The 24979-nt window shown below is 31.7% G+C and overlaps 4 protein-coding genes across 8 annotated transcripts in view; 1 reads left to right on the plus strand and 3 right to left on the minus strand.

The window, feature by feature from the left end:
* The window catches only part of LOC11430011 (OVARIAN TUMOR DOMAIN-containing deubiquitinating enzyme 5), an 84146-nt gene that overhangs the window by 41525 nt on the left and 17642 nt on the right, over positions 1-24979 (plus strand). The gene's annotated exons all lie outside the window — the stretch shown is intronic.
* On the minus strand, positions 9494-12785 carry LOC11423397 (membrane-anchored ubiquitin-fold protein 3). Of its 2 annotated transcripts, none has more exons than XM_003625820.4 (5): positions 12571-12785; positions 12196-12343; positions 11863-12084; positions 10916-11083; positions 9494-9957 (listed from the first exon to the last, which is right to left on the minus strand). In XM_003625820.4, the coding sequence occupies exons 3-5, from the start codon at positions 11996-11998 to the stop codon at positions 9899-9901; spliced, it is 363 nt and encodes a 120-aa protein (XP_003625868.2). In that variant the 5' UTR covers positions 11999-12084; positions 12196-12343; positions 12571-12785; the 3' UTR covers positions 9494-9898. The 2 variants fall into 2 exon arrangements, with proteins under 2 accessions (XP_003625868.2, XP_024626084.1); XM_024770316.2 differs by having other exon boundaries at positions 12196-12375.
* Positions 18634-19420, minus strand: LOC11433569 (monothiol glutaredoxin-S11). Of its 3 annotated transcripts, none has more exons than XM_003625822.4 (2): positions 19263-19420; positions 18634-19165 (listed from the first exon to the last, which is right to left on the minus strand). In XM_003625822.4, the coding sequence occupies exon 2, from the start codon at positions 19120-19122 to the stop codon at positions 18814-18816; it is 309 nt and encodes a 102-aa protein (XP_003625870.1). In that variant the 5' UTR covers positions 19123-19165; positions 19263-19420; the 3' UTR covers positions 18634-18813. The 3 variants fall into 3 exon arrangements, with proteins under 3 accessions (XP_003625870.1, XP_024626085.1, XP_039683544.1); XM_024770317.2 differs by having other exon boundaries at positions 18634-19168; XM_039827610.1 differs by having other exon boundaries at positions 18634-19172; positions 19268-19398.
* LOC11430010 (glutaredoxin-C11) lies at positions 22120-22945 on the minus strand. Its single transcript, XM_003625823.4, has one exon. The coding sequence runs from the start codon at positions 22848-22850 to the stop codon at positions 22539-22541; it is 312 nt and encodes a 103-aa protein (XP_003625871.1). The 5' UTR covers positions 22851-22945; the 3' UTR covers positions 22120-22538.

The following is a 24979-nucleotide window of genomic DNA, read 5'->3' on the forward strand; positions in this document are numbered from 1 at the left end:
ATTCCTTGGTATTTAACTTGTGCTCTTGAGTGTTTTCACTAAGACAGGAACAAGGTTTGAATCATACCAAGATGCATAAAATCAAAGGACATTGAATCCATGAACTAATTCTGAAGTTCAGAAAATTAGTTCAGAATGTTGATCAGAACGTTCTGATGAGAGCTCAGAAGGTTGTTCAGAAGCAACTCTGTTCAGAAGCAACTCTGTTCAGAAGCAACCCAGTTCAGAAGGTTGTTCAGAAGCAACTCTGTTCAGAAGCAACTCTGTTCAGAAGCAACCCAGTTCAGAAGGTTGTTCAGAAGCAACTCTGTTCAGAAGCAACTATGTTCAGAAGCAACCCAGTTCAGAAGGTTGTTCAGAAGCAACTCTGTTCAGAAGCAACCCAGTTCAGAAGGTTGTTCAGAAGCAAACAAGTTCAGAAGCAACCTAGTTCAGAAGGTTGTTCAGAAGCAACCAGTTCAGAAGCAACCTAGTTCAGAAGGTTGTTCAGAAGCAACCAGTTCAGAAGCAACCTAGTTCAGAAGGTTGTTCAGAAGCAACCAAGTTCAGAAGGTTGTTCTTATACAAGCCAAGAATCTCAAGAACTGTGATCAAGGTCATGCAAGGCACATGTGACATGAATATATGTCCAGGAAAGTACATTTGCATGGATCAATCAAGCAATAAAGGCATATACAAGAGTTATGTCAAAGAAGGCATTCAATGTTCATTTAAGACTATGAACATTGATGTACTAGGAATATTTCACAAAGGAATATCATCCTAGATGTTATCATCACTGCTCTTCATTATTGTTTCACTATTAGGATTTGATTACATCAAATGATAGTCTTACAAATCAGCCTAAGTGAAACAGATGGAACATTCTGATGATCAGAATGTTCAAGCTCAGCTCATGCTTACTTTATGAACAGTATAGTAGGTGAAAAGCAAAAAGCAAAAGCAAAGCAAATCTGTCATCTTCAACAAGAGATAGACACGTCTGAGAGTTGGTACTGAACAAGGACAACACAATCTCTCAAAGCATGGGCATGAAGATACAGAATCCCACTAAATCCTCCTGCACCGGTTCCAAGACAAAACCTGGGAAAGGAACATTCTGATGTATGAAGAAAAGTCCATACATTGGTTATTGTCCAGAAATTCATATGGAAAGCATATGGATAGCCCAGAACTTCATGTGTTCATTCATACATGATGAACCCAGATGAAGAACATGATGAACCCAGATGAAGATCATCATGAACACAACAACATTCTGATGTTCATCAGAGATCAGAATGTTTGCCCAGAATTTCAAGTTTAAGCTTGTGGGACCCAGGACACATGGCATAACACCATTGGACACCCTACAACGGCTATATGAGCCCAAAGACTCTATAAATAGAGGGCTTGGCCTTAGCAAAACTTGCACCATTGCAAAGCATACAAGAAAACAACAAAGATTGTTTGAAGCTCTTGCAAATTGAAATTGATCAATCTCTAAGTCCTTCATCAACTTAGTGCAAATCAATACTCTTGTTATCTGAAGGATAACCTCTTCTTCTTCTTCCACTGTTTGTTTTACAAACATCCAACTTCCACACAAATTGTAACAAAGTCTCATCTAGCTTTTAGAGGTCCTAAAGTGTTAGGTTGAGCAAAGGTTGTAAAAGTCTAAGTGGGTAACTTAGCAAGAAGAAAAGAAACATAGTCTCATCTAGCTTTTAGAGGTCCTAAAGTGTTAGGTTGAGCAAAGGTTGTAAAAGTCTAAGTGGGTAACTTAGCAAGAAGAAAAGAAACAAATCTCATCTAGCTTTAGGGGTACTAAAGTGTTAGTTTGAGATGAGTTTGTAAAAGTCTAAGTGGTTAACTTAGCAAGAAGGTGCAAGCCTGCTGAGGCTTAGAGAATACAGGATTGTAATTGTTCAGGTGAACGAAGATTGTATGGTGCAGGACTTGAGAGGTTATCTCAAGCATCATAGTGGAAACTCTCACAAGATTGTGAGGAGTGGACTAGCCCACATTGGGTGAACCACTATAATTCTCTGTGTGTTCTTTCTCTCTTCCCTATACTCTTTAATTACAGTATACACAACACACACTTACACATTTACTTTATTAAACTGTTTATGTGTATGAACTTCAGAACGTTCTGAAGTCAGAATATTAACTTAACTATTCCAAGTAAACTACTTGAGAATCACTTTTAAGTTTCAGGTTAATTTTTAAAGGGTCACAATTCAAACCCCCCCTTCCTTGTGACTATTTTATCTACTTCAACTGTAAACTACTGAAATAAGCTTAAATATATTTTTATGTATTTTTTAAAAGAATAAATTAGAATTAACTAGTTTTCCTTTTCCCCTGGAAAAACAATTAGTTTTCCCTATAAAAAATGAGTTCATTAGTTTTGAAAATATTATTTACCTGCTTGTAACTACATATGATAGCCTACACGTTAATCTATTAAATGACCTAAATAACTTGTGTTAATAGTGTTTTTTCTCATATAAAATAGGTCATTTATGATTTACCCTTTAGAATTTTTTTTGGATTTAGATACCCCTTATTGCATCGTCTTCTAAAGAGCTTTTAAAGTTTGCTAAAGCATCAACGTATTAGTTGAATTCGATGTAGAAGTGTTTCACCACTACCTCTTAATTGAGATTAATCAATCTACGAATACAATCTATCAACAACCTGCCAACCGAACTCTCATTCTCATGTGATGATATAATTAGCAACAACTAAGAAATCCGCCTTCACCTCGACTACTCAAAGCCCCATCCTTCTCGCATATCATAGACCTTCGAATACTAACCCTCTTAAAGTTTAGCCATGCACAATACTTACCAATATCTTAAATAAAATCACCCAATCATTTTTTTTAACAAGATTCGTCTATATTCAGTTTAACTCACCCTTTTAAAAGAGGTTGAACCAGGGAATCCATTTGAGCACTTTATGAATTTCTTTAAAGCAAATTGATCCTTTGATTTTTTTTATTTTTTATTATTATCTGGGAGATAATTTAATAGTATGTTATTAGCATCAGCCAAATACAAAACTACAAAGAGTGATTGAACTTAACTGGGATTTGGGGAAAGGGATTAAAATTTAGAGGACAACTAGTCAAATAATCAAACGCATATATTTCGTTTTTTAGACTGGAGACGAAGTCTAAGCGGACAACGGATATTTAAGCTTGTGGGCCATATATTAGACAAAAAGCCAAATGGACGTTTTAACCGAACTTGCTGGAAACAAAGTATGGGCCCCACTTCACTGTTACAAGTTGCAACTAAACAACGGTTGAAAATAGCTTATTCAAAAACAGCTTATTCAAAACAACTTATTTTATGAAAATATCTTATTTAAAAAAAAACAGCTTATTCAAAACAACTTATTTGATAAACAACTTATTTTATGAAAATACCTTATTTAAAAAAAAAAAGAAGCTTATTTTATGAAAATACCTTATTCAAAACAGCTTATTTTATGAAAATACCTTATTTAAAAAAAAAAACAGCTTATTCAAAACAACTTATTTGATAAACAACTTATTTTATGAATAACAACTTATTCAAAACAACTTATTTTATGCAAAACACCTTATTTAAAAAAAAAAACAGCTTACTTTATGAAAAACAACTTATTTTTGAAAACAACTTATTCAAAACAGCTTATTTTATTAAAAACAGCTTAAAAAGCTTATTTTATTAAAAATAGCTTGTTACGATCTCTTTTTAAAAACAACTTAATCAAAACAGTTTGTTTTATGCAAAACAGCTTTTTTTATGCAGAACAACTTATTTTTAAAAATAGCTTATTTTATGCAAAACACCTTATTTTAAAAAACAGTTTATTTTATGAAAACAACTTATTTTAAAAAAACAGCTTATTTTAAAACAACTTATTTTATTCAAAACATGTTTTGAATAAGTTGTTTTTTGAAAATAAGCTGTTTTTAAAATAAGGTGTTTTTCATAAAATAAGTTGTTTTTCAAATAAGCTGTTTTTTTTTAATTAAGTTTTTTTTAAAAAAATAAGTTGTTTTTAAAAATAAGGTGTTTTGCATAAAATAAGCTTTTTTGAATAAGTTGTTTTTTAAAATAAGCTATTTTGCATAAAATTAGGTGTTTTGAATAAGTTTTTTTTTTTAAAATAAGCTGTTTTGAATAAGTTGTTTTTTAAAATAAGCTATTTTAAATAAGTTGTTTTTTTTGGAAAGATCCAACAAAGAGTTCAAGTGGTGTCCTTAAAAAAAAAAAAAAACAGTTCAAGTGGTTTGGTTCGGTTCAAGATGGTTCGGTTATGGTTCAAGAACTGTTAATAAATTAACGCTTCGTGCGGTGCGGTGCGGTTCGGTTCATGATTCTTTTTGCCCACCCCTAAAACAACCTGATCATTTTCACATTTTTTCCCGGAAAAATGGCTTTCACAAATTTTAATGTGATTTTTGTGGAGAAAATGTGACAAATTAAACATCGCTACTCTTTTCACCTTAAAAACGAGTTGCAGTTCAAAAAACAAATCAAAGAAGGTTATAGAATCACAGTCATAATATTTTTTAGAGCAATTGGTGTCTTAAGTATAATTTTTTTTATTTAAAGATCTTAAGTACAATTGTTAAGAATTTAGAAAAGAAAATAATTGATAAATTTCATATAGAAGTATTTCTTTCAAAGTCTTAATGTATTAAATGCATTAATTTTTAGATATTTTTGTTTCTTTGAACTTCTTAAGACACATCATGCATGTGACTGTTATTGATTTTTTTTTTTTTTTTTAAACAGAACATCCATTTAATTTTATTTTTTTTATAGAAATATACATGTTATGTTATGCACTTTTTTTTTTTTTTTTTACAGAAATATGTTATTCATGTTTATACCCTATAATTTCATCAAAACAGTATTTAATTATTATTATTATTGTCGTTTATATGTTTGTCCGCTTGTTTGCGTGTAAATTACGAACATTTTTCATGAAATTTCGGTTTTGATTAAAACAATATGTGTGGATTTTGGAACTTGCAAATTGTACAAATCATGGTTTTTTTTATGATCCAATATAGTAAATATATAATATAAATTTTTATCTTTTTTAGTTACATCAACCATAACATTCTATATACAAATTTATTTAAGAGTATAATGAAAAAATCAATATAAAAAACCAATATAAATGCTATCCATTTTATATATTGTTATAGATGTTTTTTTGTTGCGTTAAACCTCCGATTCTTAGTGCAAAAGGATCATGGAGTTCACACGGAAATAAAAAATTAATTAACCCACAAATCTGAAAAATTCATACTTGGTACTTGGTAGAGTTTATTAAGCACCGCATATATTGTTATACATATTGAAAACTTCAAAATTTTAAGTTTTTGACAAAAAAAACTTTTACTATTGATAATTTTTAGAATTTCCTTTTCATCAAATAATTACATAACGCGAATTTGTTGTAATCAATAAAAAAAAAGTACTCATACTTCCTTAAAAAAAAAAAAAAATACCCATACACAATTAAAATGATGAATTCTTATTTTATTTAGAAGTCTGTTCTGTATCGAAGATATTAATTGATGGTGGGATGTCATTATGCCATCTTTTAAGCTTTGTTTGGATGATAAAGGAAAGTTGAAGGAAAGAAAGTAAAAGGAATGATTGTTAGAGGAAAGAAAGTGAATAGAAAGTGGGTGGAAAGTGAGATGATTTTTTAGTTGTTTGGTATTAGTGAAAGTGAAAGGAAAGAAAGATTTATATTTAATAAAATGACTGAAATATCCCAATAAGAAGGTGATACATACAAGTGATTTAAGATTGTAATTTTATTAATAGTATAAATCTATACAATTGCACATTTATTTTATTTCGATAGAATACAACGGCAAGAATTTACTTCATTACATAGTATATTTTAATTTTAATTTAATATATTTTAATGTCACATTGAAAAGCATATGCATTTGTGGGTCTATTATGTAATTTTCCTCTAAAGAGTGTTTTCTCTATGCTTTCCATTGTGTATAGAGGCATAAACATTTTTTGTGTGGGACCTAACCCATCAGTATCCTTCCTCACCTTTTTAAGGTTGTTCCAAACTATGGAAAGATTGCTCATCCTTCTACTTTCTATCCTTACTCAATCTTTCCTTCAACTATCACCCAAAACAAACAAGCCCTTAAGAATAGAAGGGGAAATATTACCTCAGCAGCTGATTAAATACTATAGTATTATAGTTTCTTGGACAAAAAAAAAAAAAAACTTGTCAACAGAAAAATATTACTTTCATATTCCTATTGATGGGATTCACATACCGATTTCTAGAAAGAATTAGTTCTAACTACTTGTACAATAGCGTCCTCTCATGTTTCAATTTTTATGTTCAATATAAACCTCTAATCTAATATGCTGAACTTGTATGTTTAAAAATTGAGATAAAGAGATTGAATATCCTAGAGACTAAAAACTTGACCCCTAACTTTTTTTCAACACGCCATGATTCTGTCCCAAAAAAATACAAACCACTCCTCGAAAAAAATTAGGGTTAATAGTGTTTTTCACCCCTGTAATATATGTCATTTCCGGTTTTCACCTCTACAAAATTTTCGGTTTGATTTGCATCCTCGTAAAGTATTTTTTCGGAAAAACACCCTTAATAGGCCATTCAAAAACCAAAATTTTTTGAAAAAAATTCTGAAAATGGCCTATTAAGGGTGTTTTTCGGAAGAATTTTTTTTTACAAGAACTAAAATCAAACCGAAAATTTTATAGGGGAAAACCAAAAATAACATATATTACAGAGTGAAAAACACTATTAACTCAAAAAATTACAATCAATTTCATTCCATATTTCGGCTTAATTTTTAAACAGATCTTTCGGAAGATCCAATTGAAAACTGCATGCCTTATGATAACATTTAAATACTTTTTGATTGCAAGATTATACAACTAACAAGGTCTTTATCATAATTTGGGTCCATATACTTAAGTCTTAAAATTTTGGATGAATTTGTGGTGGTATTATTATCACTTGAGTGGTTTCCTCTTTCTCCAAATTGTCGATCTACATCAGTTTAAGCTTCCACAGAAAGCTTAGCGGTGGTATCACATCTCGGTTAGACATTGTGAGGGAGCGAGAGTTGTTCTTGGTGGTGGACTACGAACACAAAGATCCTGACACTTAATTGAGAGATGTTAATGTGTCAAGTGTGAGTTAAAATTTTATATTGTATGCAATAGTAGATGTGAGAAACATTTAAGTGAGATGATTCATATACATAATGCCTTCAGACTTTGAAAGAATATGTGATGTTAATCTCACTTTTGTTATTTTGTTCTTAGCCTAATGTGATAATATAATCCAGTTTAGGCTCTTTGCCTAATGTGATGAGTTGTTTCGTTAGTTTTGAGTGTCATTTGTTTAATTTTTCATCTTAAATTTTAGTTTTTGAATGTCATTCGCTTTCATGAAGAAGAAAAAAATTCAACCTTTATCATTTAAAATTCCTTCATTTTTGTTATTTTATGGGATCTTGCAATAGAAAAATGTAGATGTATTTTGATGAGTTAACAAAATACATATTTAAGGTTGGATCTAACCCATTTGTGTTGGTCAGGGACTTTCGAGTGTGCTACTTTTAAGGTGTTTTCATGAAAACACAATGAATAAGTTGGATCTAACCCATTTGTATTGGTCAGGGACTTTGGAGTGTGTTACTTTTAAAGTTGAATCTTCTATTAAAAATTTATCAGTAATACATAATTTAATTTCTCTACTCTCATTGGTATATCCAATTTCATCTCTTGTTGAAAGAATGCATTCATCAAGCTTTTTAAATACAATTTGTTGAGTTTGATTGGTTGAAGAACGTAGACTCATGTTTATTGTAAGCGTCAATACTTGGCAATGATTTTACAAATTGGATGAGTTGATGGAAACTGCTAGTGTGTCTTGCCTACTTGCTTTCCTTATCACTGACAAAAAAAATTCTTAAATCGCTGCCCAAAACTATTGATATAGCACCGAAACATTTCTCCATATTGTCAACACCATTCATTGTAAGAAATTATATTGTGCATTGGTCGATCAAAAAGCTCAAATCAGTAACGATTCATCATTGGTGTTTCGTCCCAACTACTTAATTTGGTTTTTATGAAGAAAGCAACCTTGTTACTATTTTTTTCCTTTTCGAAACCACGTATCAATGATGCTTCATTGATTTGCAATGGAATATTGAAGGATGAACTGGTTGTACGAACACATAGAAGTAACATGTATACTATGACCTTAGAATTTTTTTTTTGTCAAAGTGATAATAGATTAGAGCCTCTTAAGCATGTGGATAGTAATTCAATTTCTGTCTCATGCGTATGAAAAATATTTGGATGAGATGAGAGAACTCACCTTATGTGTCCTACAGATTTCCGAACCAAGATTAATCATTGCTAAACGGTGGTGTAAACTCGTACCAATTTCATAATAACTCAATAAAATATCAAATATAAAGTTAGTTAGCAAATTTAATTGATACATTTAATTAGTATATCTAAAAAAACATTAAAAATCAATATTTATAAATAATGATAATAATAATAATATTTGAAAATTGATAATTTCTGCAAGCATTTAGAAATTAAGCCAAAATATGGTATGAAACTGGTTGTAATTTTTTGGGTTAATAGTATTTTTCACCCATGTAATATATGTCATTTCCAATTTTTACCTCTATAAAACTTTCGGTTTGATTTGCATCATCGTAAAGTTTTTTTTTCTTTCCGAAAAACACCCTTAATAAGCCATTCAAAAACCAAAATTTCTTAAAAAAATTCTGAAAAAGGCCTATTAAGGGTGTTTTCCGGAAGAATTTTTTTTTTACAAGGACTAAAATCAAACCGAAAATTTTATAGGAAGAAAACCGAAAATGACATATATTACAGAGATAAAAAACACTATTAACCCAAAAAATTACAACCAGTTTCATACCATATTTCGGCTTAATTTTTAAACAGATCTTTCTGAAGATCCTATTGAAAACTGCATGCCTTATGATAACATTTAAATACTTTTTGATTGCAAGATTATACAACTAACAAGGTCTTTATCATAATTTGGGTCCATTTAGTTTCTAATCCAGGACAGTTTCTCAATTAAACTAAATTTAATTTGACTATTAGTCAAATACTATAATAATTTTCAAATAAAAAGTCAAATACTCTAATAGTCGGTCTAAACTTTAATGGCATCGCATTAGCATTTCAAATGGTAAGGTATTAACCTTACAAATCTGTAGAGAAGACACCGTTAAAAGAGTTTTCCATGATAGAATTTGTTTAGGATGAAAATCCACAAGTTCCTCCTTCATGGATAGCGATTTTTATCAATTCACCCTCTTCTCATAGTGTTTGAACCAGGCCCCCATGGTATCCTTGTACATATTTGTCCACCGTTAATCTAATGAGGTTCCACTAAGCCAACCCATTTCGATATGATATGCTCGGTGTCATTAAACATTGACGTGATACATTTAATGCCACCAGCAAAATCATACATATAGAGGGGGGATTTTCCCCCCTAAAAATATACACTTCCAAACAAATATGCCATCGAATGTTGGGGGCCGAATGAGCTGGAATTATATAGCAACTCACGGTTTGTGGCATGCAACACCCTTATTGAACTTGTTGAGGTTAGATATTACAATGTTGATATCTGATTTCACTCTGAAGACAAACTAGAAACGAATATTGACATTAATAGAAGCAAGCAAACAATGATTTCACAAAGCCAGACATGTCTTTATGCAATACTATTGGATAGCGCAACGCCTACCCATCATCCTCCAGAGTTGAAAATAGGAAAATTGCAACCTTATCTTCAAGGGCAGCCACAAGGTATGCCTTGTAATCTATAGGATAGTGCATGAGCATGCACATGAATTTGTCTTTTGCCTGTTCTCCTTCTTCTCTGTGAAGTAGCCAAGGGAAAAGCACATGAAAAATATAGCAATATATCACTCAAGTTTGTCAAACATTAAAAATACGTCTCAGAGGCAACTAAACATAACTCAATAAATGGATATATTTACAGTAATGCAAGTCAAAAATTAATCAACATACAGAGAGCTCTTCGATCTTCTAGTATAATTATATATTTTTTTTTGTAAGCATGTTTTTACAGAATTACTGTTACTGTTATGTCTTCTAAGCTTTAGCATGTTTTAGCGAAAGTTATTTGTTTATAAACTTTAGCATGTTTTAGCGAAAGTTATTTGTTTATAAAAATAGTCTGTGCACTTGACAGGTGTGTATGTCTGTGCACTTGAAAGGTGGCGAAAATCTAACTATGAAAGTAAGTTAAATGGAAAAGACTACTGGCTAGATAGAAATAATAAAATGTTTATATATACATCTTTTACTTCTCTATCATGTCAAGGAAACACTACAGGTTGTGAAGTGAGATATGGAAACAGATTGACAAAAATTGACAAGGGGCTAAGAGATAAACTACACCCTGTATATGACCTACAATAAACGAAATTAAATGATAACTGCACAAATTTGAATACCCATAAATTATATGTTAGTTGAAAATTGTAATATAGTCAGTACAAGTACTTCTTGGTACACAAAGAGCATACACAGCAACATATGAGTTGATTGGTCTGTTTCTAAATAAAACAAATCGTAACGTCATCCCTTCAAATCTTGTGCTATCTTTTGGGAGTTTTGCTTACTTGATAAATTTTACAGAGTTTTGTTGAAAATTTCAGAATTGAAGTGAAAATGTATTTATCACACGATTCCAAACACTTAAAATTATATTTCCAAATTATTATATACTAATATGCAATTCCTGTACCAGGACACAAGTACTCGTAGCCATACTGCTTTAGCAAAAGGGCAGATAAAGTTTTTGAACAAACCTGTCTTCTTTTTAGCTACAGGAGGCTGTACTACAACATGCATGGTAATAGCACCAGGGATGTCACCGATAGTTATTCTGGACTCAGCAAGCGTTTCGCTGTTTCCCAAAACTTTACCGGCATGTATAAGCTTTATATCATTAACTGACTTTGGTGTAACTGTTTTGCCTGTAAACGAAAGATTGCACTAAATGGTAAGGCAAACATGCGGTAGACAGGAGAAAATGAAAAACTATATGAGTCATTTATCTGCAATATTGACGATGCAAGTATTTTTTGGCTGAACAAGTGAGATGGGAACACTCGACTCACAAGTAGAGCTACAGAAGAACGGCGTGCATTTCTGTAACTAAAAGGATTGATATATGTAATGAGAAAAAAATGAAAACTTTTAATTGATGCTTCATGGAAATTAATAGGGCAAGGCACAACTGTTGTTATTGTCCTCAACTATGCAGCAAAAGAAATAGCTGGATACATATGAAAGTCGGTCGCCAAAAGGTAAGTATAGTATCCTCTTAAAATGAGGTCTTTATGGAGTATCTTACAACAATGATTCAATATATAAAGGAATCCGTCAAAAAAAAAAAAAAAGATTTAAGTAAAAAGGAGAAAAATAATTATCAACTGTCTACTTACATAAAACTAATGTTGGCGAAAGACTGAACTAGTGTTTTGGTGCTCAAAGGACACACCTAACATTAACTTAGTCCTCCAAAAAAATTTAACATCAAATCAATATTTCATGTGACATCAATTTTTTGAGTTGAAAAAAAATGTGACAACATCAATTTTGATCATTTTGATAGTAACTTAAATCTTTGGTGGACTATTATAATGTTACAGATTATAAGATCACCAGATTGTTGTGAAACGCATCAACAGAGAATTAAAACAATAGTTTACATAAAAAAAATGCACAAACACGCCCCAACAAGATGACTAACCTTGAGGCCACTCAGTAATTAGCTTTTGCTTAAGGGCACCCACAGTTGTAGTAGATGCTGGATAAGTATCGTGTGCTATATCGGTTCCATCATATATGCGGAATTTAAGTTCAATTCGCTCCTCTCCTTCTGCCATGATAGCCTAAGTCCACCTCTAATAAGCTTGCAGAACTGCAAAATGGTACTTTGTTGGATCAAACGATATGGTTTCACCTTGCTCACCTGCAAAAGAATTCCCATTCCATCAACTCCAATCCATGTACTTGCAATTCAATTATCAAAGGAATCTACATCAGCATGCATATAACGAAGAGTGAAATGAACAACACTAACCTGTGTGACTCTGAGGGAAATTTGGTTATTAGAAGAAGCTTGGAAAAATTGAACATCTGAATGGATGATAGGTGGTGAAGCAATCAAACCAAATGAACACTTCATATGATCCACTTACTTGTCCAAACAATCGTTACTAGAGATGTCACTGAATTGAAATCAAAATCGATTCTCAATAAACTAGCAAAACCGTATAAATCCAAATCAGAACTGATTAATATATAAGCTATAAAATTACTAAATCTTTGAATCTAGGATATTTAGCAGAAACTAAACCCTAGATTGGAACGGAAATTAAAGAATCTAAACAAATAAACAAGAACATGAGTTAAAGTGAAATTGAGCAAAGAAATGAAAAAGAAGAAGAGTTGATACCTGGTCAAGAAGCCATTAATGGAAGTGAAAGTGTTGTTGTAGTATTAAAGAAGGAGAGATCTGAGTGTGACGTGTGTACGTTTTCTTCTTCACTGCGTTTTGTTTTATTCTGTATATCTGAACAGAGAGAGAAAGATCTAACACTAAACAGTACTAGTAGAGAGATAGATAGCGGTTACTACTGAGTAAGAAAGAAAAGTCACGAGACGAGACGAGACGAGACGAGACGAAGAGTGATTTTATTCTCTGCAAACGGATCTATAAACCCAATGCTTTGCAAGCTACTCGGATTCTGCCACGTCAATGTGTGTTGCATAGTTACCTGCTTTATTATTCTTTGCGTGCGAGCTTAAGATTTTTTTTGGTTCCTCTTCATTTTGATCAATCGATTAATTTTGACTTTAATTAATCGAAATTAGCTTGTAAGTCTCTCAATGATAGAATGGTCTATCTATCAATTTACATATGTTAAGTTGGATCGTTAAAAATGTTGATGTCGGACGAGGGTAAAGATCCTTTTAATTTGATAAAATAAATGGAGTATGCATGCAATTTAGAGATGCATAGACATGTAAAATAGATAATGAGTCCTATCCCATTAACATTAATAATTTTGGATTTTTTCAAAAAAATTTTTTTGTGTCTCTATCGCTCAAAATGGAGAGAATCTTAACTCGTCGGACGATAGGTTAGTAAAGACAATTTTGTTTCTTTTAAGGAGTAAATATGGACAATTTTTTTTGCTAAAAATTGCAGTCAATTTTTTTTTCATGATCTTTTATTGATTTTTAACGGTTTCCTTCTTTCTCAATTCCTAAAAATTTGAAACTCTAATTCTTTCAATCCCCCATCGACAATCTCAAATACAAAATTTCTAATTCATAAAAGTTGTTCAAGCTCAAAGCAAAATAATGGATGGTGGTCATGTGTTTAAAGAAAGTTCTCAACGTCGAGCTTCATCTGAAACCTCCATGTTTGATGGTGAGTAAATCATATTTGATTGTTGGTGTCATAAAAGGTGTGTTATGCGAAAAGGTCAATTCACAAAAGAATCCAAGAAGACTATTCTACAACCGCCCTTCGCCAAAGGTTCACGAAAATGGGTTGGTTTTGTTCGTAAATGTTGAGATGGTGGTAATGATTTTTTCTCGTTATTGATTTATTTTGCAAGATGATGAAGATAATTGCAATTTTTCCTATGAGTTGATCAAGCTGAAGAACTATGACATATTAAAAAGAAGGGTTTTGTTAACGAGTGTCATCGGGACACTCTTTAAGCATACTAAGTTAGAAAATTATTCTTTAAACAAGTTAAATAAGTTCAATTTTCAATGCATTAAATGCATAAATTTTTATAAAAAATCTCCATTTAAGGCTCTTAAAAAGTGCCCTAGAGACACTGGTTAACATTTTTCTAAAAAGAATGACACTGGTGAAGAGCTTTGAAGGGCAAGATTGACTTCGCACGTAAAGAGAGTGTCAGTGGAGATGCTTGGGAAGCTAGATTGATGGATGAAGTTGGTCATTTAGAAAGTGAGTTGAGAGTGATTAAGTATTTGATAGGAATAAAATGTTTGTTTGATTTTTTTTAACATATTATTGTACTGTACTAGGTGTTGAAACCATCACTGACACAAGGTTGAAGATGAACAGTGTTGTTTGAAAATTATCAATTGTGTTCTTATATTCTCTTACTTATTCAATTTAGTCGTTGTTTACTTGGTTGCATTATAACCCATGACTTGAGTAATGAGTATTTAAATCATAGTATTATAGTGTCAAATTAAAACATATTCATCATTGAATTATTTCACTTACTATCAAATCGATGATTGCATAATCTAAATTGTAACTATCATTGTTCTCACCACTATCAACTTCAATATTATTTTGGTTGGAACCACCAATTTCACCCATATTTGTAATCTAAATTACTATATTCAGTGGATTAATCAAAATCAAGTGCGGCCTTCATTAATTGTAATATGAACTCTACTGCTTTTGGCCCTTCTTATTGCTGTTTTTATTTCTGGTGGCACAATTACCTTATCTTTCCCTTTTCTTGACTTGCCTATTTGACTTACATTAGCCTGAGTATCCTAAGTTGGTTGGGTTTCATGGATGACTCATGCTTCAATATCTTGAGCTGCATAGGTTTCTTAAGTATCTTGGACATCTTCAATAACCTTTAGCACCTTCATTAGTTTGAACATTTGCTTTAATGTGTTCTTTAACTGTACTGGAATTCAGACGTGTATTTTAAACATTTGCAATCGAGGAGTCTTTTACATATATTTCCTCAACGCTCGATAAATCAATTTCGACATGTCTTTCCATTTCAGATATCTCCATATTTTTCTTTCTATTCTCAATAGAATCTAGCCCTTACATACATGGAATACAAGTGGAAAGTACAATCCATCAACCCGTTTCACATATTGGCGTTTCTAATGACGAAACTTGACTAAGAGATTAATTTGATAGACGTTCACTAAATTGAATGATGTTTTAGCTATTTCGATTAATTTGACTAAAAAATTGATCGATTGGAAGTGTATTCACTCATATCTTTTATATACAAAAATAAATGTGAATTAAATATCGGCAATCTATCTTAGGTTAGCATAGAATTAGGTCTTGTGGACCATTTTAAATTACAAGTTAAATACTATGTACACATTATTATGCATTATGTTATTTATTTATTTTTGTCAATTAGTGAATGAAAAGTTTGTACTACAGTTTTATGGTATAGTATCTTCCCTTTGTTTAAATTATTTTACTTACAATTTTATCATATTTCACCTTAACAAATAATTCAATTTAATCCTAATATTAATTTCCAATCAAATCAAATTGGATCAAAACCTAATTTAAATTTTAAAAATCAAATTGAATCCTTAAACCAATCTAAATAAATCAAATTTAAAGTAAACAGTAGTCAATTTTGAATTAGAAATGAGTAGTGAAAATAAAAACAATAATAGCAAATGATAGAATTTTGCCCATAAACTTCAATATATTTTCATCATGAGCAGAGGCGGATCCAGAGAGTTGATATTGGTGTGACAAAATTTGCAAAGTAACTATATATATTAACAAAGTACAACTTTAACAACTTAAAAACTATAACAAAGTGGTTTGGGTGAGAGCATTTTACTATGGTGTTACAGGTTTGGTTCCCCGCAACACCATTTTTAATATTAATAATTTAAAAAAAAAAAAGATCAAAAACTGCAACTCGCCCAGAGTTGAACATATGATCTGCAAGCCAACCATCAAACGTATACCCCCTGATCATGAGTCGACTTAGATTTTCATTTGAGCAAAGTGGATGATAGATGTAGTACCTATCAAAGAAATTAGCCCTTTATGACGGGGATTCAATTTTTTTTCCCTTCTTTTATTTCAATTTTACCTTTTATTATTATTATTTGATAAAAATAAACGATATTCATTCTCATTCATTTAAATTGTTAAAGTATATCGTCATTGTGAGCTTAAGTCAGTTGATAAGGACAATGCATAGTATATGCAAGGTTTGGGGTTTGAACCTAGGACAACACCAAAAAATTGATAGAGTACATCGATATAATACAAATTTAAAGCCGTTAAAAACAGAAAAAATGAACACGTGAGCAAATTCACAATATCCATGTTAATAAAAACATAAAACGACATATATAATACGATTCCTACAAATATGACTATATTCAGGTGTCGGGAATACATGTCTCTTTGGATCAGCAATGTTGATAACGTCAAAATTATTGATTGAATCTGCACTTGTTGAAAGTTAATCTTTCTATCTCAATCAAATAAACACCACACCAAAACAGGAAATTTAAAAACACACCGTACAAAAAGAGTCGTGCAAAGACGACGAAATCACAAAAACAAACAAAATAATATTGAAAAAAAATGTGAAAATCACTTATTTAACTAAAAAAAATTACATTTTATTTAAATTGATTTATGTATAATTTTATATTTCTTTGTCTAATCCGGTCTAATATTTTTCTCTTTGTCTAATTAAATAACTTATTTTCTGATTTTGAACTCTAAACCCGCATTTAAAATGGGGGCTAAGACCAGTAGTATATAAAAAACGACCATTTAAAACTCCTTCAATTTCTCTCGTTTCACCAATTCAAGCTACCTACTTATGGCAATGATTGTTGGATTAATTTACAGCGGTACCTCTTTGGATGAACCTAGTTCAAGTTTTGCTAAGCCAAGGTATGCTTTCGTGTAATTTGCTGTGTTTTAAGTGCAAACAGTTAAATTTGTGAGTGATTAAGTCTCACATCGATTATAAATGACTAAAATATTGATATTAAAAAATATGACTCATTTACATAATATCTTAATGTTTTGAATGGAGATGTGACATCTCTCTTGTTATCATCGAATATTAATCCGTTGTTTTTTCTGCACCCCGAACTCCCCACCAAGTGGTATTACAACCCCGATTCGACTTGGTGGGAGAACGGAAGTAGATTTTGTGTTGGATTGTGTTATAAGAGGTGGAAACTCACATGTGTGGGGAAATTATTGGTTGTTGTTTGTGGAGGAAAAAAGAAAAGAATAATAATAATCACAAGATAAGAAAAGGTAAGGAATGTAATACCTTCCTTTAATTTAACAGGGATAAAGGTGAAGAATCCATTAAACCATAAAAGAAGAGAATTTTCCCTCCACTTTTAAACATGTGGCAACGCCAACAGATGAAAAATTTGATGCCAGCACAATATCTTTCTTTCTCTTGAAACATTTTGCAAAGTGGTCAGAGTCTCACACATCATCTGAAGAGATATAACCTCAAAATACATTTTTGTTAGGTAATAGGTCCACCTGAATTTTATGATGTTGGGCTAATATAAAATAAAAACCTAAGACAGAGTTTGAAATGCTTTTCTATTTTACAGCGTTTTTGCCCATAGAGAAGCTACCCCTCTTTGACATGAAAAACTTAAGACAGAGAGATACTTAATAATATGACTGGAAAACTGATTTTGACTCGTAAAATGCACATGCAAAATGAGACAAGCGCAACCTCTTTAGTTTCGTTTATTTTGTAAAAGAACATTTTTTTTGTTATCATTTTTTAGAATATGCATTTATTTTTAACTTGCTAATAAGAAGATGAAACACGAAATACTTATGAGTCATTTCCATGGAAACAAGATAAAATCCTAGTTAGACATTTCAGGAAATTGAGAAAATAGCTCTTGTGATAAATAATGCAAGACAAATGTTTACTTTAAGAGAATCTCCTTTCTCATTGTTAAAAATTAAAACTAACACTAATTTTAGGAAATGAATATTGAAAATATCTTCACAAACCCTTAGTTTTTTGGTGGATGTGAAGCAGCTTACATGCTTTCAGAGAATATTTTTCTTCACAAGATGCAGAATGATTTGAAGGTTTACTGAATAGTATTACCGGTAGCTGCTAGAAATTGATTTGAAGAAAAAGGGACAGGGAAAAGAGTGAAGGAGGTGGAACAACTTTCTTAGATGCATGAAAGAATAAACTTTCAGGATACGCCCCTTCACTATACTAGTGTGCGGTATTTTCATAAGCAAATGTTAGTTGTTAATTTGTTAGGGGATACGAATTTGCGACCATAATCACATCATGTTCCTTGATAAGGCAGAGAATCACATTCAAACGAGACTAATACACTCATAATCATCGTAATATTGCAGTCATAGAAATATCAAAAACCTTGATTTTACAAATCAGATTGCGGTGCGGAACATATTTTTAGAACCCTTATTAGCTAGCAGTATGAAAACAGCTATACGAATCATGAGATAGTCTTGCATAAACACAAATACAAATACAGATAAAATGATTTAGGTACACACACAACAATGCAAAAAATAAAAGTTAAATAAATTAGTCACATCATTCAACATTATTAAAACATTTTGTTTTTTAAAAATAAAACATTAGTGTGCCTAAATTTTTTAATTTTGGTTTGTTCCTAAGCAAGTATTTATCATGAATCAATATAGACTGGAAATAAATCATCAAATTGCTGGGGCAATGATACAGTCATATATAAATCAAACTTCATTAAGAATATTTATGTGATTACATTATAGCTATTTAAATACTAGAAAGCACTTGAAACATAAAACACTACATAAACTAACAATACTAAAGTCACTACTAGTAATGTACTAAATCACAAAGCCAGTTTATTCTTCCAGCAACAAGGAAGGTATCATGATTCAATTAGAACGAGATTGGTATGGCTTGATCAATTGAGTGAGTGAGCCACTTAGGTGAAGGGACATAATTTCATTGGTGGACCCCATCAGTTGCCCTCCAATGAACACAGCAGGAACAGGTGCAGTACAACCTAACCTCAACAAAGCTTTCTCCATTTCCCTTCCTTCAGGGTCTTGATCAATTTCATGAACCATAGGCCTAATCCCAAGTTCTTGAAACAGAATGTTAACTGCATAGCATAGACAACATGAACTCTTTGTGAAAATCACCACACCTTTTTCAGATGCCAACCTCATCACTTTGTCCATCTTGATGATGATACTGTTAAAAGTTCTAGTTCTTGTAGTTGTTCTTCTAGAAACAAAAAGTAAATAAATTAATAAAATAGAAAAATAAATAAATAAAGAGAAAGTCTAAGTTTGAGATAATATTTGTTTAGATTTATTACCTTAAGAGTTATTTAGACCGCCCAAACCACCAGATCGAATCGAATCTGAATTCGATCTGATGGTTGTATTGGGTTTGGAAGTTTAAGTGAGATAGAAAATTATATATGATGGTTGAGGTTATTTTGAAATGAAATGGTGGTAAATGAGAGTATTTATAGGAACTAACTTAGGAAGCACATTGAAAAGAGGTTGTGCTTTTACGATACTCAATAAGTGTGTGATTTTATTCGATATAGCAAGTTGGGAGACATATTTACAGGCATATGCTTCAACTATAGTAGACTTAGACTAGGTGTGAGACCATAACTATTTGTGTTGAACATTTTTCTGTTAATTGATCGACATAAACAAATTAAAACAGTAACTTATTAAGTTAATGTAATTTTCTTAATGTTGAAAGTGGTCAATTAATACCTGGTTCTCACGATCAACTGCTCTGAATCGTTATGGAGAAAGGTTGAGACTGAGAATCTGATATTGCTTTCGGTGATAACAAGATTCCGTTTGTTGCATCCACTGAACTTGTTTGATTCTTTCTACTTATATGCAGAACTTATGGAATACACGATTAGAGTGAAAAGAAAACCATTGCCTTTTGAGAAGAAGTGGGAGTGGAATCAATTAAACATTGCAACATCTAACTTCATATAGTCATATTTATGGTGTAGGTACGTACATGCAAAAATACATTTTAGTTTTAGTTTGATAGAGGTTGGCTATTTATAATCAATATATGCATGTCCTATGAAATAAGACATATATTAGCAACATATACCAAAACTTGTCAACATTCAACGTCCAACATATATAACAAAATTAGCAATTATATTTTTCAACATTCAACATATAACAAAAATTTCGACATTCAACATTCAACATATATTAGAACCATATATTTGCAACATTCAACAAAATTAGCAATTATACATTGAAATTTTAAAAAGTAATTACTAATAAGCATTAAGCAACGTGTAACAAATTAAAGTTCGTGTAGCTAAGCTTCATTAAAAAATTATAATCAGAAGAACTTCTAAACATGAAATGAAATAAAAAATATTAAAGGAAAGAAAGGTGTTGAGTGAGAAGAAGAAACCCAACCGCGTACCGAAGAAAGAAGAAGAAGGAAAATATGTTTTTGTTATTTGAATGGGGTGTGGATATTAGGCTATATTATTTTTAGGCCCATACATTTTAGAGGCCTAACTTAGTTGAGCTGTTTGCACTCCTCTAAGATCGGGTCTGGTGTGCGGCATGGTAGACTAGTGCTCTTGCAAGTCAAATATTTTAGGAAAATATTATATTCCACGTTATGCATACACAACCAATCTTGTATTTTATAGTAGTAGTAAAGAAATTCATGGCGAAATTTTAGGGAATCATGATCAATATTCTTTTATTAATGGGAGAGTTGTTTGATCAATTTTAGGTAAAATATATAGAAAGATAGAGTTGTTTGTTCATATTCATCTCATTTTTAACTAAAATCAATTTTATAAAATAAATTTATTCAAAATTATTTTTTATCACCTTAGAACTAAACACACACTGAGTATATATTACTGCATCAACGATATTTGATTGCAACAATTATGAAGAGGTGACAACTAGGGTACCCATGGAAAAATGGTGGGTAATTTACCCCAACCAATAAACATTCACCTTTTTAGGTGGTATCCATAAACTATCTTGACTCCACCAATAAATTGCTCATTATGATTAGTTGGTGGGTAAATTACCCACCATTTTTCAAAGGTAATTTAGAAAAAACCTTATGAAGAATTGAAATACAAGTGCAACATCAATCTAAAACCTTGCTCACACTCTATTGAGGGAGTGTGAGACAATCTTTACTATGTAGATGTGAAGGAATAATAAAAGAGACATAATATGTGTCAGCATCACCTTTTTGTCCTGTATTAATAGGTGCCATGCACGTCCCACACTACAAAATCTGAATATATCTCTACATCAAAGTGATTCTCCTACTTGATATTATTGTTATGATATCCCTATTCCCCTGGCACCAGGTCCCCATTTGTGCGGTTGGGAATCAACACATATATATATGGTTGTCCTCTAAACACTTGGAATATTAATGTAAGTTGGCTGGCTTCCAGCAACAAGGGGAGAATTAATTCCTTTTTACTAAGCCAACGAGTTTCATTTCAATGGAAAACAATCTTACTTCATTCATTCAAGCAATACCCTTCAAACTTTATTGTAAAGAAAATTTGCCTACAATTGAGTTAATTGATGACTATTTATTATATATATATATATATATATATATATATATATTATATACACTCTTAAATTAGGAAAAACGTTTCATGGTTAAATTGGATGCAGTTTGTAACCTAAGCAATGTTCTTTGTTTTTCATGGTGTCTATATTAAATGTGAATCCCAGAAATCCTATAGTTGCATTAACAAATATATCTGAGGATACTACTGTTTTTTTTTGTTTTTTTTTGTTACTTCTAGTTATTATTAGCTAATATAAGTTAGTTAAAAGAAATTTTGTTAGTTAGGTCATTTTAAGGCCTTGTATATAAGGAAATGAATCTGATGCAATAAGCGTGTCACACTGTTTCTAATTTCAATTGTCTGATTTCATATTAACTGTCATGATCATTTAAAGTTGATTCTGTTATTGTGTAATCATAGCCGTTTGATTCAAATTAACAGTCAAGATCATTTACCGCATGTAATGATGTGCTTTTTCTATGACATAGAATCTAGATCGGAATATCAAGATTTTATACTATTCATGTATTCCATTAGTTCCATATACAAATTTTGTTTTCCATAAAAAAAAAAAAAAACGATTTTGTTTTCCATCAAGTATCAACCATTCTGTTATACATTTTTTATGAGATAAAACTTGGTGCAATGATAAAATTGCTTCCTTGTGACCGACTAGTCACGAAAGAGTTCAAATCTTGAAAACAACCTCTCTACATGCGGGAGTAGTACGCTAATACTACATACATCTACCCTCCTCACTCCTCAAACCCCACCTGATACTTGGTGCACTCGACCGCCCTTATGATCAAAGTTTATGATCTTAGCAGACACATAATTAGCCCTTTAGAAAATGCAAAAAACAAGACTACATTTTATACAGACTTCGTATCAACTGAAATTATACAGAATCACACACAAGAAAAACCAAATGTGTCCTGTTTAAACATTTGTCTGCAAAATATTACCAGAACTCCTTCCTTCGTACCACTTTTGGTATAAAGCTATAAAGAGTTCTGAATGAAACTATAACTAAAACCAAATGGCCTTTGCATCCATAAGCATTTGTTTGAGTGATCCATCAACATGATGAGATATCACATCTTTTGAGGATCCTACAAATTTTCCACCTATGAACACTGCTGGAACTGAAGGGTTACATCCAAAATTACCCCTCAAAGCCCATTCCATTTCTCTACCATATGTATCATTTTCTAGTTCATATACTGCAGGACTTGCTCCAAGTTCATAGAAAAGTTGTTTGATGCTATGACACATGTAACATGAACTCTTTGTAAATATAACTGCAGCTTTCTTTGATGCCAAATCCTTTACTCTATCCATTACTAATTCAAAGTAAATAATAATATGAAGCTTGAAAATATTCAAAGTATTTTTTTGCTAAGGCTTTTGTTTTTGTTGTCTTGTGAAATTTGAGATTTTGTTACCTCTTATTTATAGTGGCTAGTGAGGAAAGTGGATTGCATTGTATATAATATAGAAAAGTAGAAAGCAAAATTAATTACAGTTAAATTGGATAGGAAAGAGAGAAAAGGAAAGATCTTTCAGAGATTTGTTTGGATAAGGGAAATGCTCATTGATCATTTGGTAGATGGTGACACTGGTAATGTAATGCCATGATGAACAAGTTGGATTCAGCAACAATCAAGGAATGCTGGAAATGGAATAAGAACATATTTTATTAGCCAAAAAAAAACTCTTTCGGTCCCATTTTCAGCATCATGAACATTATTATATACATTATTATAGTAATGTGAATATATGAAAACTTCTCTTAGGCAGATGGAACAAAACCAACGCTGTGTTTGGACAAAATCTATCAAAAGAATGTAATCCTTATAATTAAATTAGTATTATGCAAAGTCTAGAGGCCAGAAGAGGAAAAAAAGGAATTCCTAGTGTCATCTGCATGGCTATGTTCTTACATATCCATTGTCTTTACTTTTGTTGATATTGATCTATAACGGGAGAATAAAAAGTAACATGATTATGCAAATAATTCAGATTTATTTTGTTTAAGCAACTGCCATGTCTATAGTAATTATTACTGTGTTAGCTCAGCTGCTGCTGTTATTTTTCTTGTTTCTCTCTTTTGTATTCCCTTTTGCGTGCTCTTGCTCATCTTGTGCTCAAAGCTTCCTGTGATTAATAAATTTTGCTAATTCAAAAAAAAAATATGTCTATAGTAATCGGATGTTTTTCTTTGAAAAAAACTACAACCAAATGTTATTATGAAAGTGATCAATTGTCCTGTCTAAAGTAACATGATGATTATGTCATTACGGAAAAAATTATTTAACCAATAACCATGTTTATAGTAGCCAATTATCAATCAAGAAAAAGTAATCAATTGATGTGTGATAACTCTTCATTAGTAAAAAAGTTTTTCGGCATCTTTTAGTGTCATCTGCGTATTTATTTGTTATTAGTATTACCGATTTAGGTTTTTTTTTTTTGGCATTCATCAAAGTAGTATTAATATATGGAGGAATATAGTCAAAAACTTGGCAACTAGCATAAAACAATGCTGCTCTAGCTAGCAACATTGTTGGTTTGTCTCCGAATAAAACCTCTCCAAAAGTTTGGTAAAGAATACAAGATTGTCGTACAAGCCAATAAAGTACTATCCCCTCTGTTCTATGACTAGGTCTTCCCGCCATGCCATCTATGACTAGTTTGGAATCTAGTTCAATTGACGCTTTGGAGAAGCTTATATTCATAAGCCACATTAAAGCTTGCTTTAAACCCATGCTACCACCTCTCGAGGACTCGGTTTACTAACGTTCCACACAGGTTCTGTACTAAAACAGTTTTTATCATTAACAATAGCCGCATCTACATTGTTTCAACTCTCCCACATCCGGTGCAATCCATCTCTGACTATTACACCCGTTTCAGCCAGTCCCATACTAACCCGCGCATGAACTGCACCTGCTGCACTGGTTTCCACTTCAACCTACCACTTCAAGTGTTCCATGATATAGTGGTAATTCCATTTTGAGTAAATTTCCAACTCATCTCATCCACTTGATCTTCCCCAAAAAGATGTATCGCTAAAATACATGATGCATCCCTCTCACTAAAATTGCTCTCCACAAAACTTATGCGCCACTGCCTTCTATTTTCTTCTATAAGTTCTGACACATTCATGTTAGGCCGATTCCGGGTTAATTGGACTTGTGACATATGCATTTTTTTTAGAGGATGTATTCATAGTTTTGTGGGTCTAAATTAACTGTTTTATGTTTTGATAAATTCTCCCTAACTGGATAATTCTTGGAGTTTTGTTTATTTCAATTGTTTAGCGAAATAGGTTGATCATTTGGAGTAACACCAAACAACAGAGAAGTATAGACTTTGTTAAGCTCGCCGGACGAGGACTTTGAAATATCCCAAATGAAGATTCTACTTCCATTGCATGACGAGCAGGCGTGATCAGTTGCCATCGTCTG

Source organism: Medicago truncatula, chromosome 7 (genome assembly GCF_003473485.1).
Source record: "Medicago truncatula cultivar Jemalong A17 chromosome 7, MtrunA17r5.0-ANR, whole genome shotgun sequence".
NCBI lineage: Eukaryota > Viridiplantae > Streptophyta > Magnoliopsida > Fabales > Fabaceae > Medicago > Medicago truncatula.

What these genes read in the sequence shown, in the direction of transcription:
- LOC11423397 (XM_003625820.4), bottom strand. Translation starts at nt 11,998, where the DNA reads ATGGCAGAAGGAGAGGAGCGAATTGAACTTAAATTCCGCATATATGAT. An exon ending in AATTACTGAGTGGCCTCAAG is followed by an intron (nt 11,084 to 11,862) that starts GTTAGTCATCTT and finishes TTTCGTTTACAG; the next exon opens with GCAAAACAGTTACACCAAAG. An exon ending in TGTAGCTAAAAAGAAGACAG is followed by an intron (nt 9,958 to 10,915) that starts GTTTGTTCAAAA and finishes GCTACTTCACAG; the next exon opens with AGAAGAAGGAGAACAGGCAA.
- LOC11430010 (XM_003625823.4), bottom strand. Translation starts at nt 22,850, where the DNA reads ATGGATAGAGTAAAGGATTTGGCATCAAAGAAAGCTGCAGTTATATTT.
- LOC11433569 (XM_003625822.4), bottom strand. Translation starts at nt 19,122, where the DNA reads ATGGACAAAGTGATGAGGTTGGCATCTGAAAAAGGTGTGGTGATTTTC.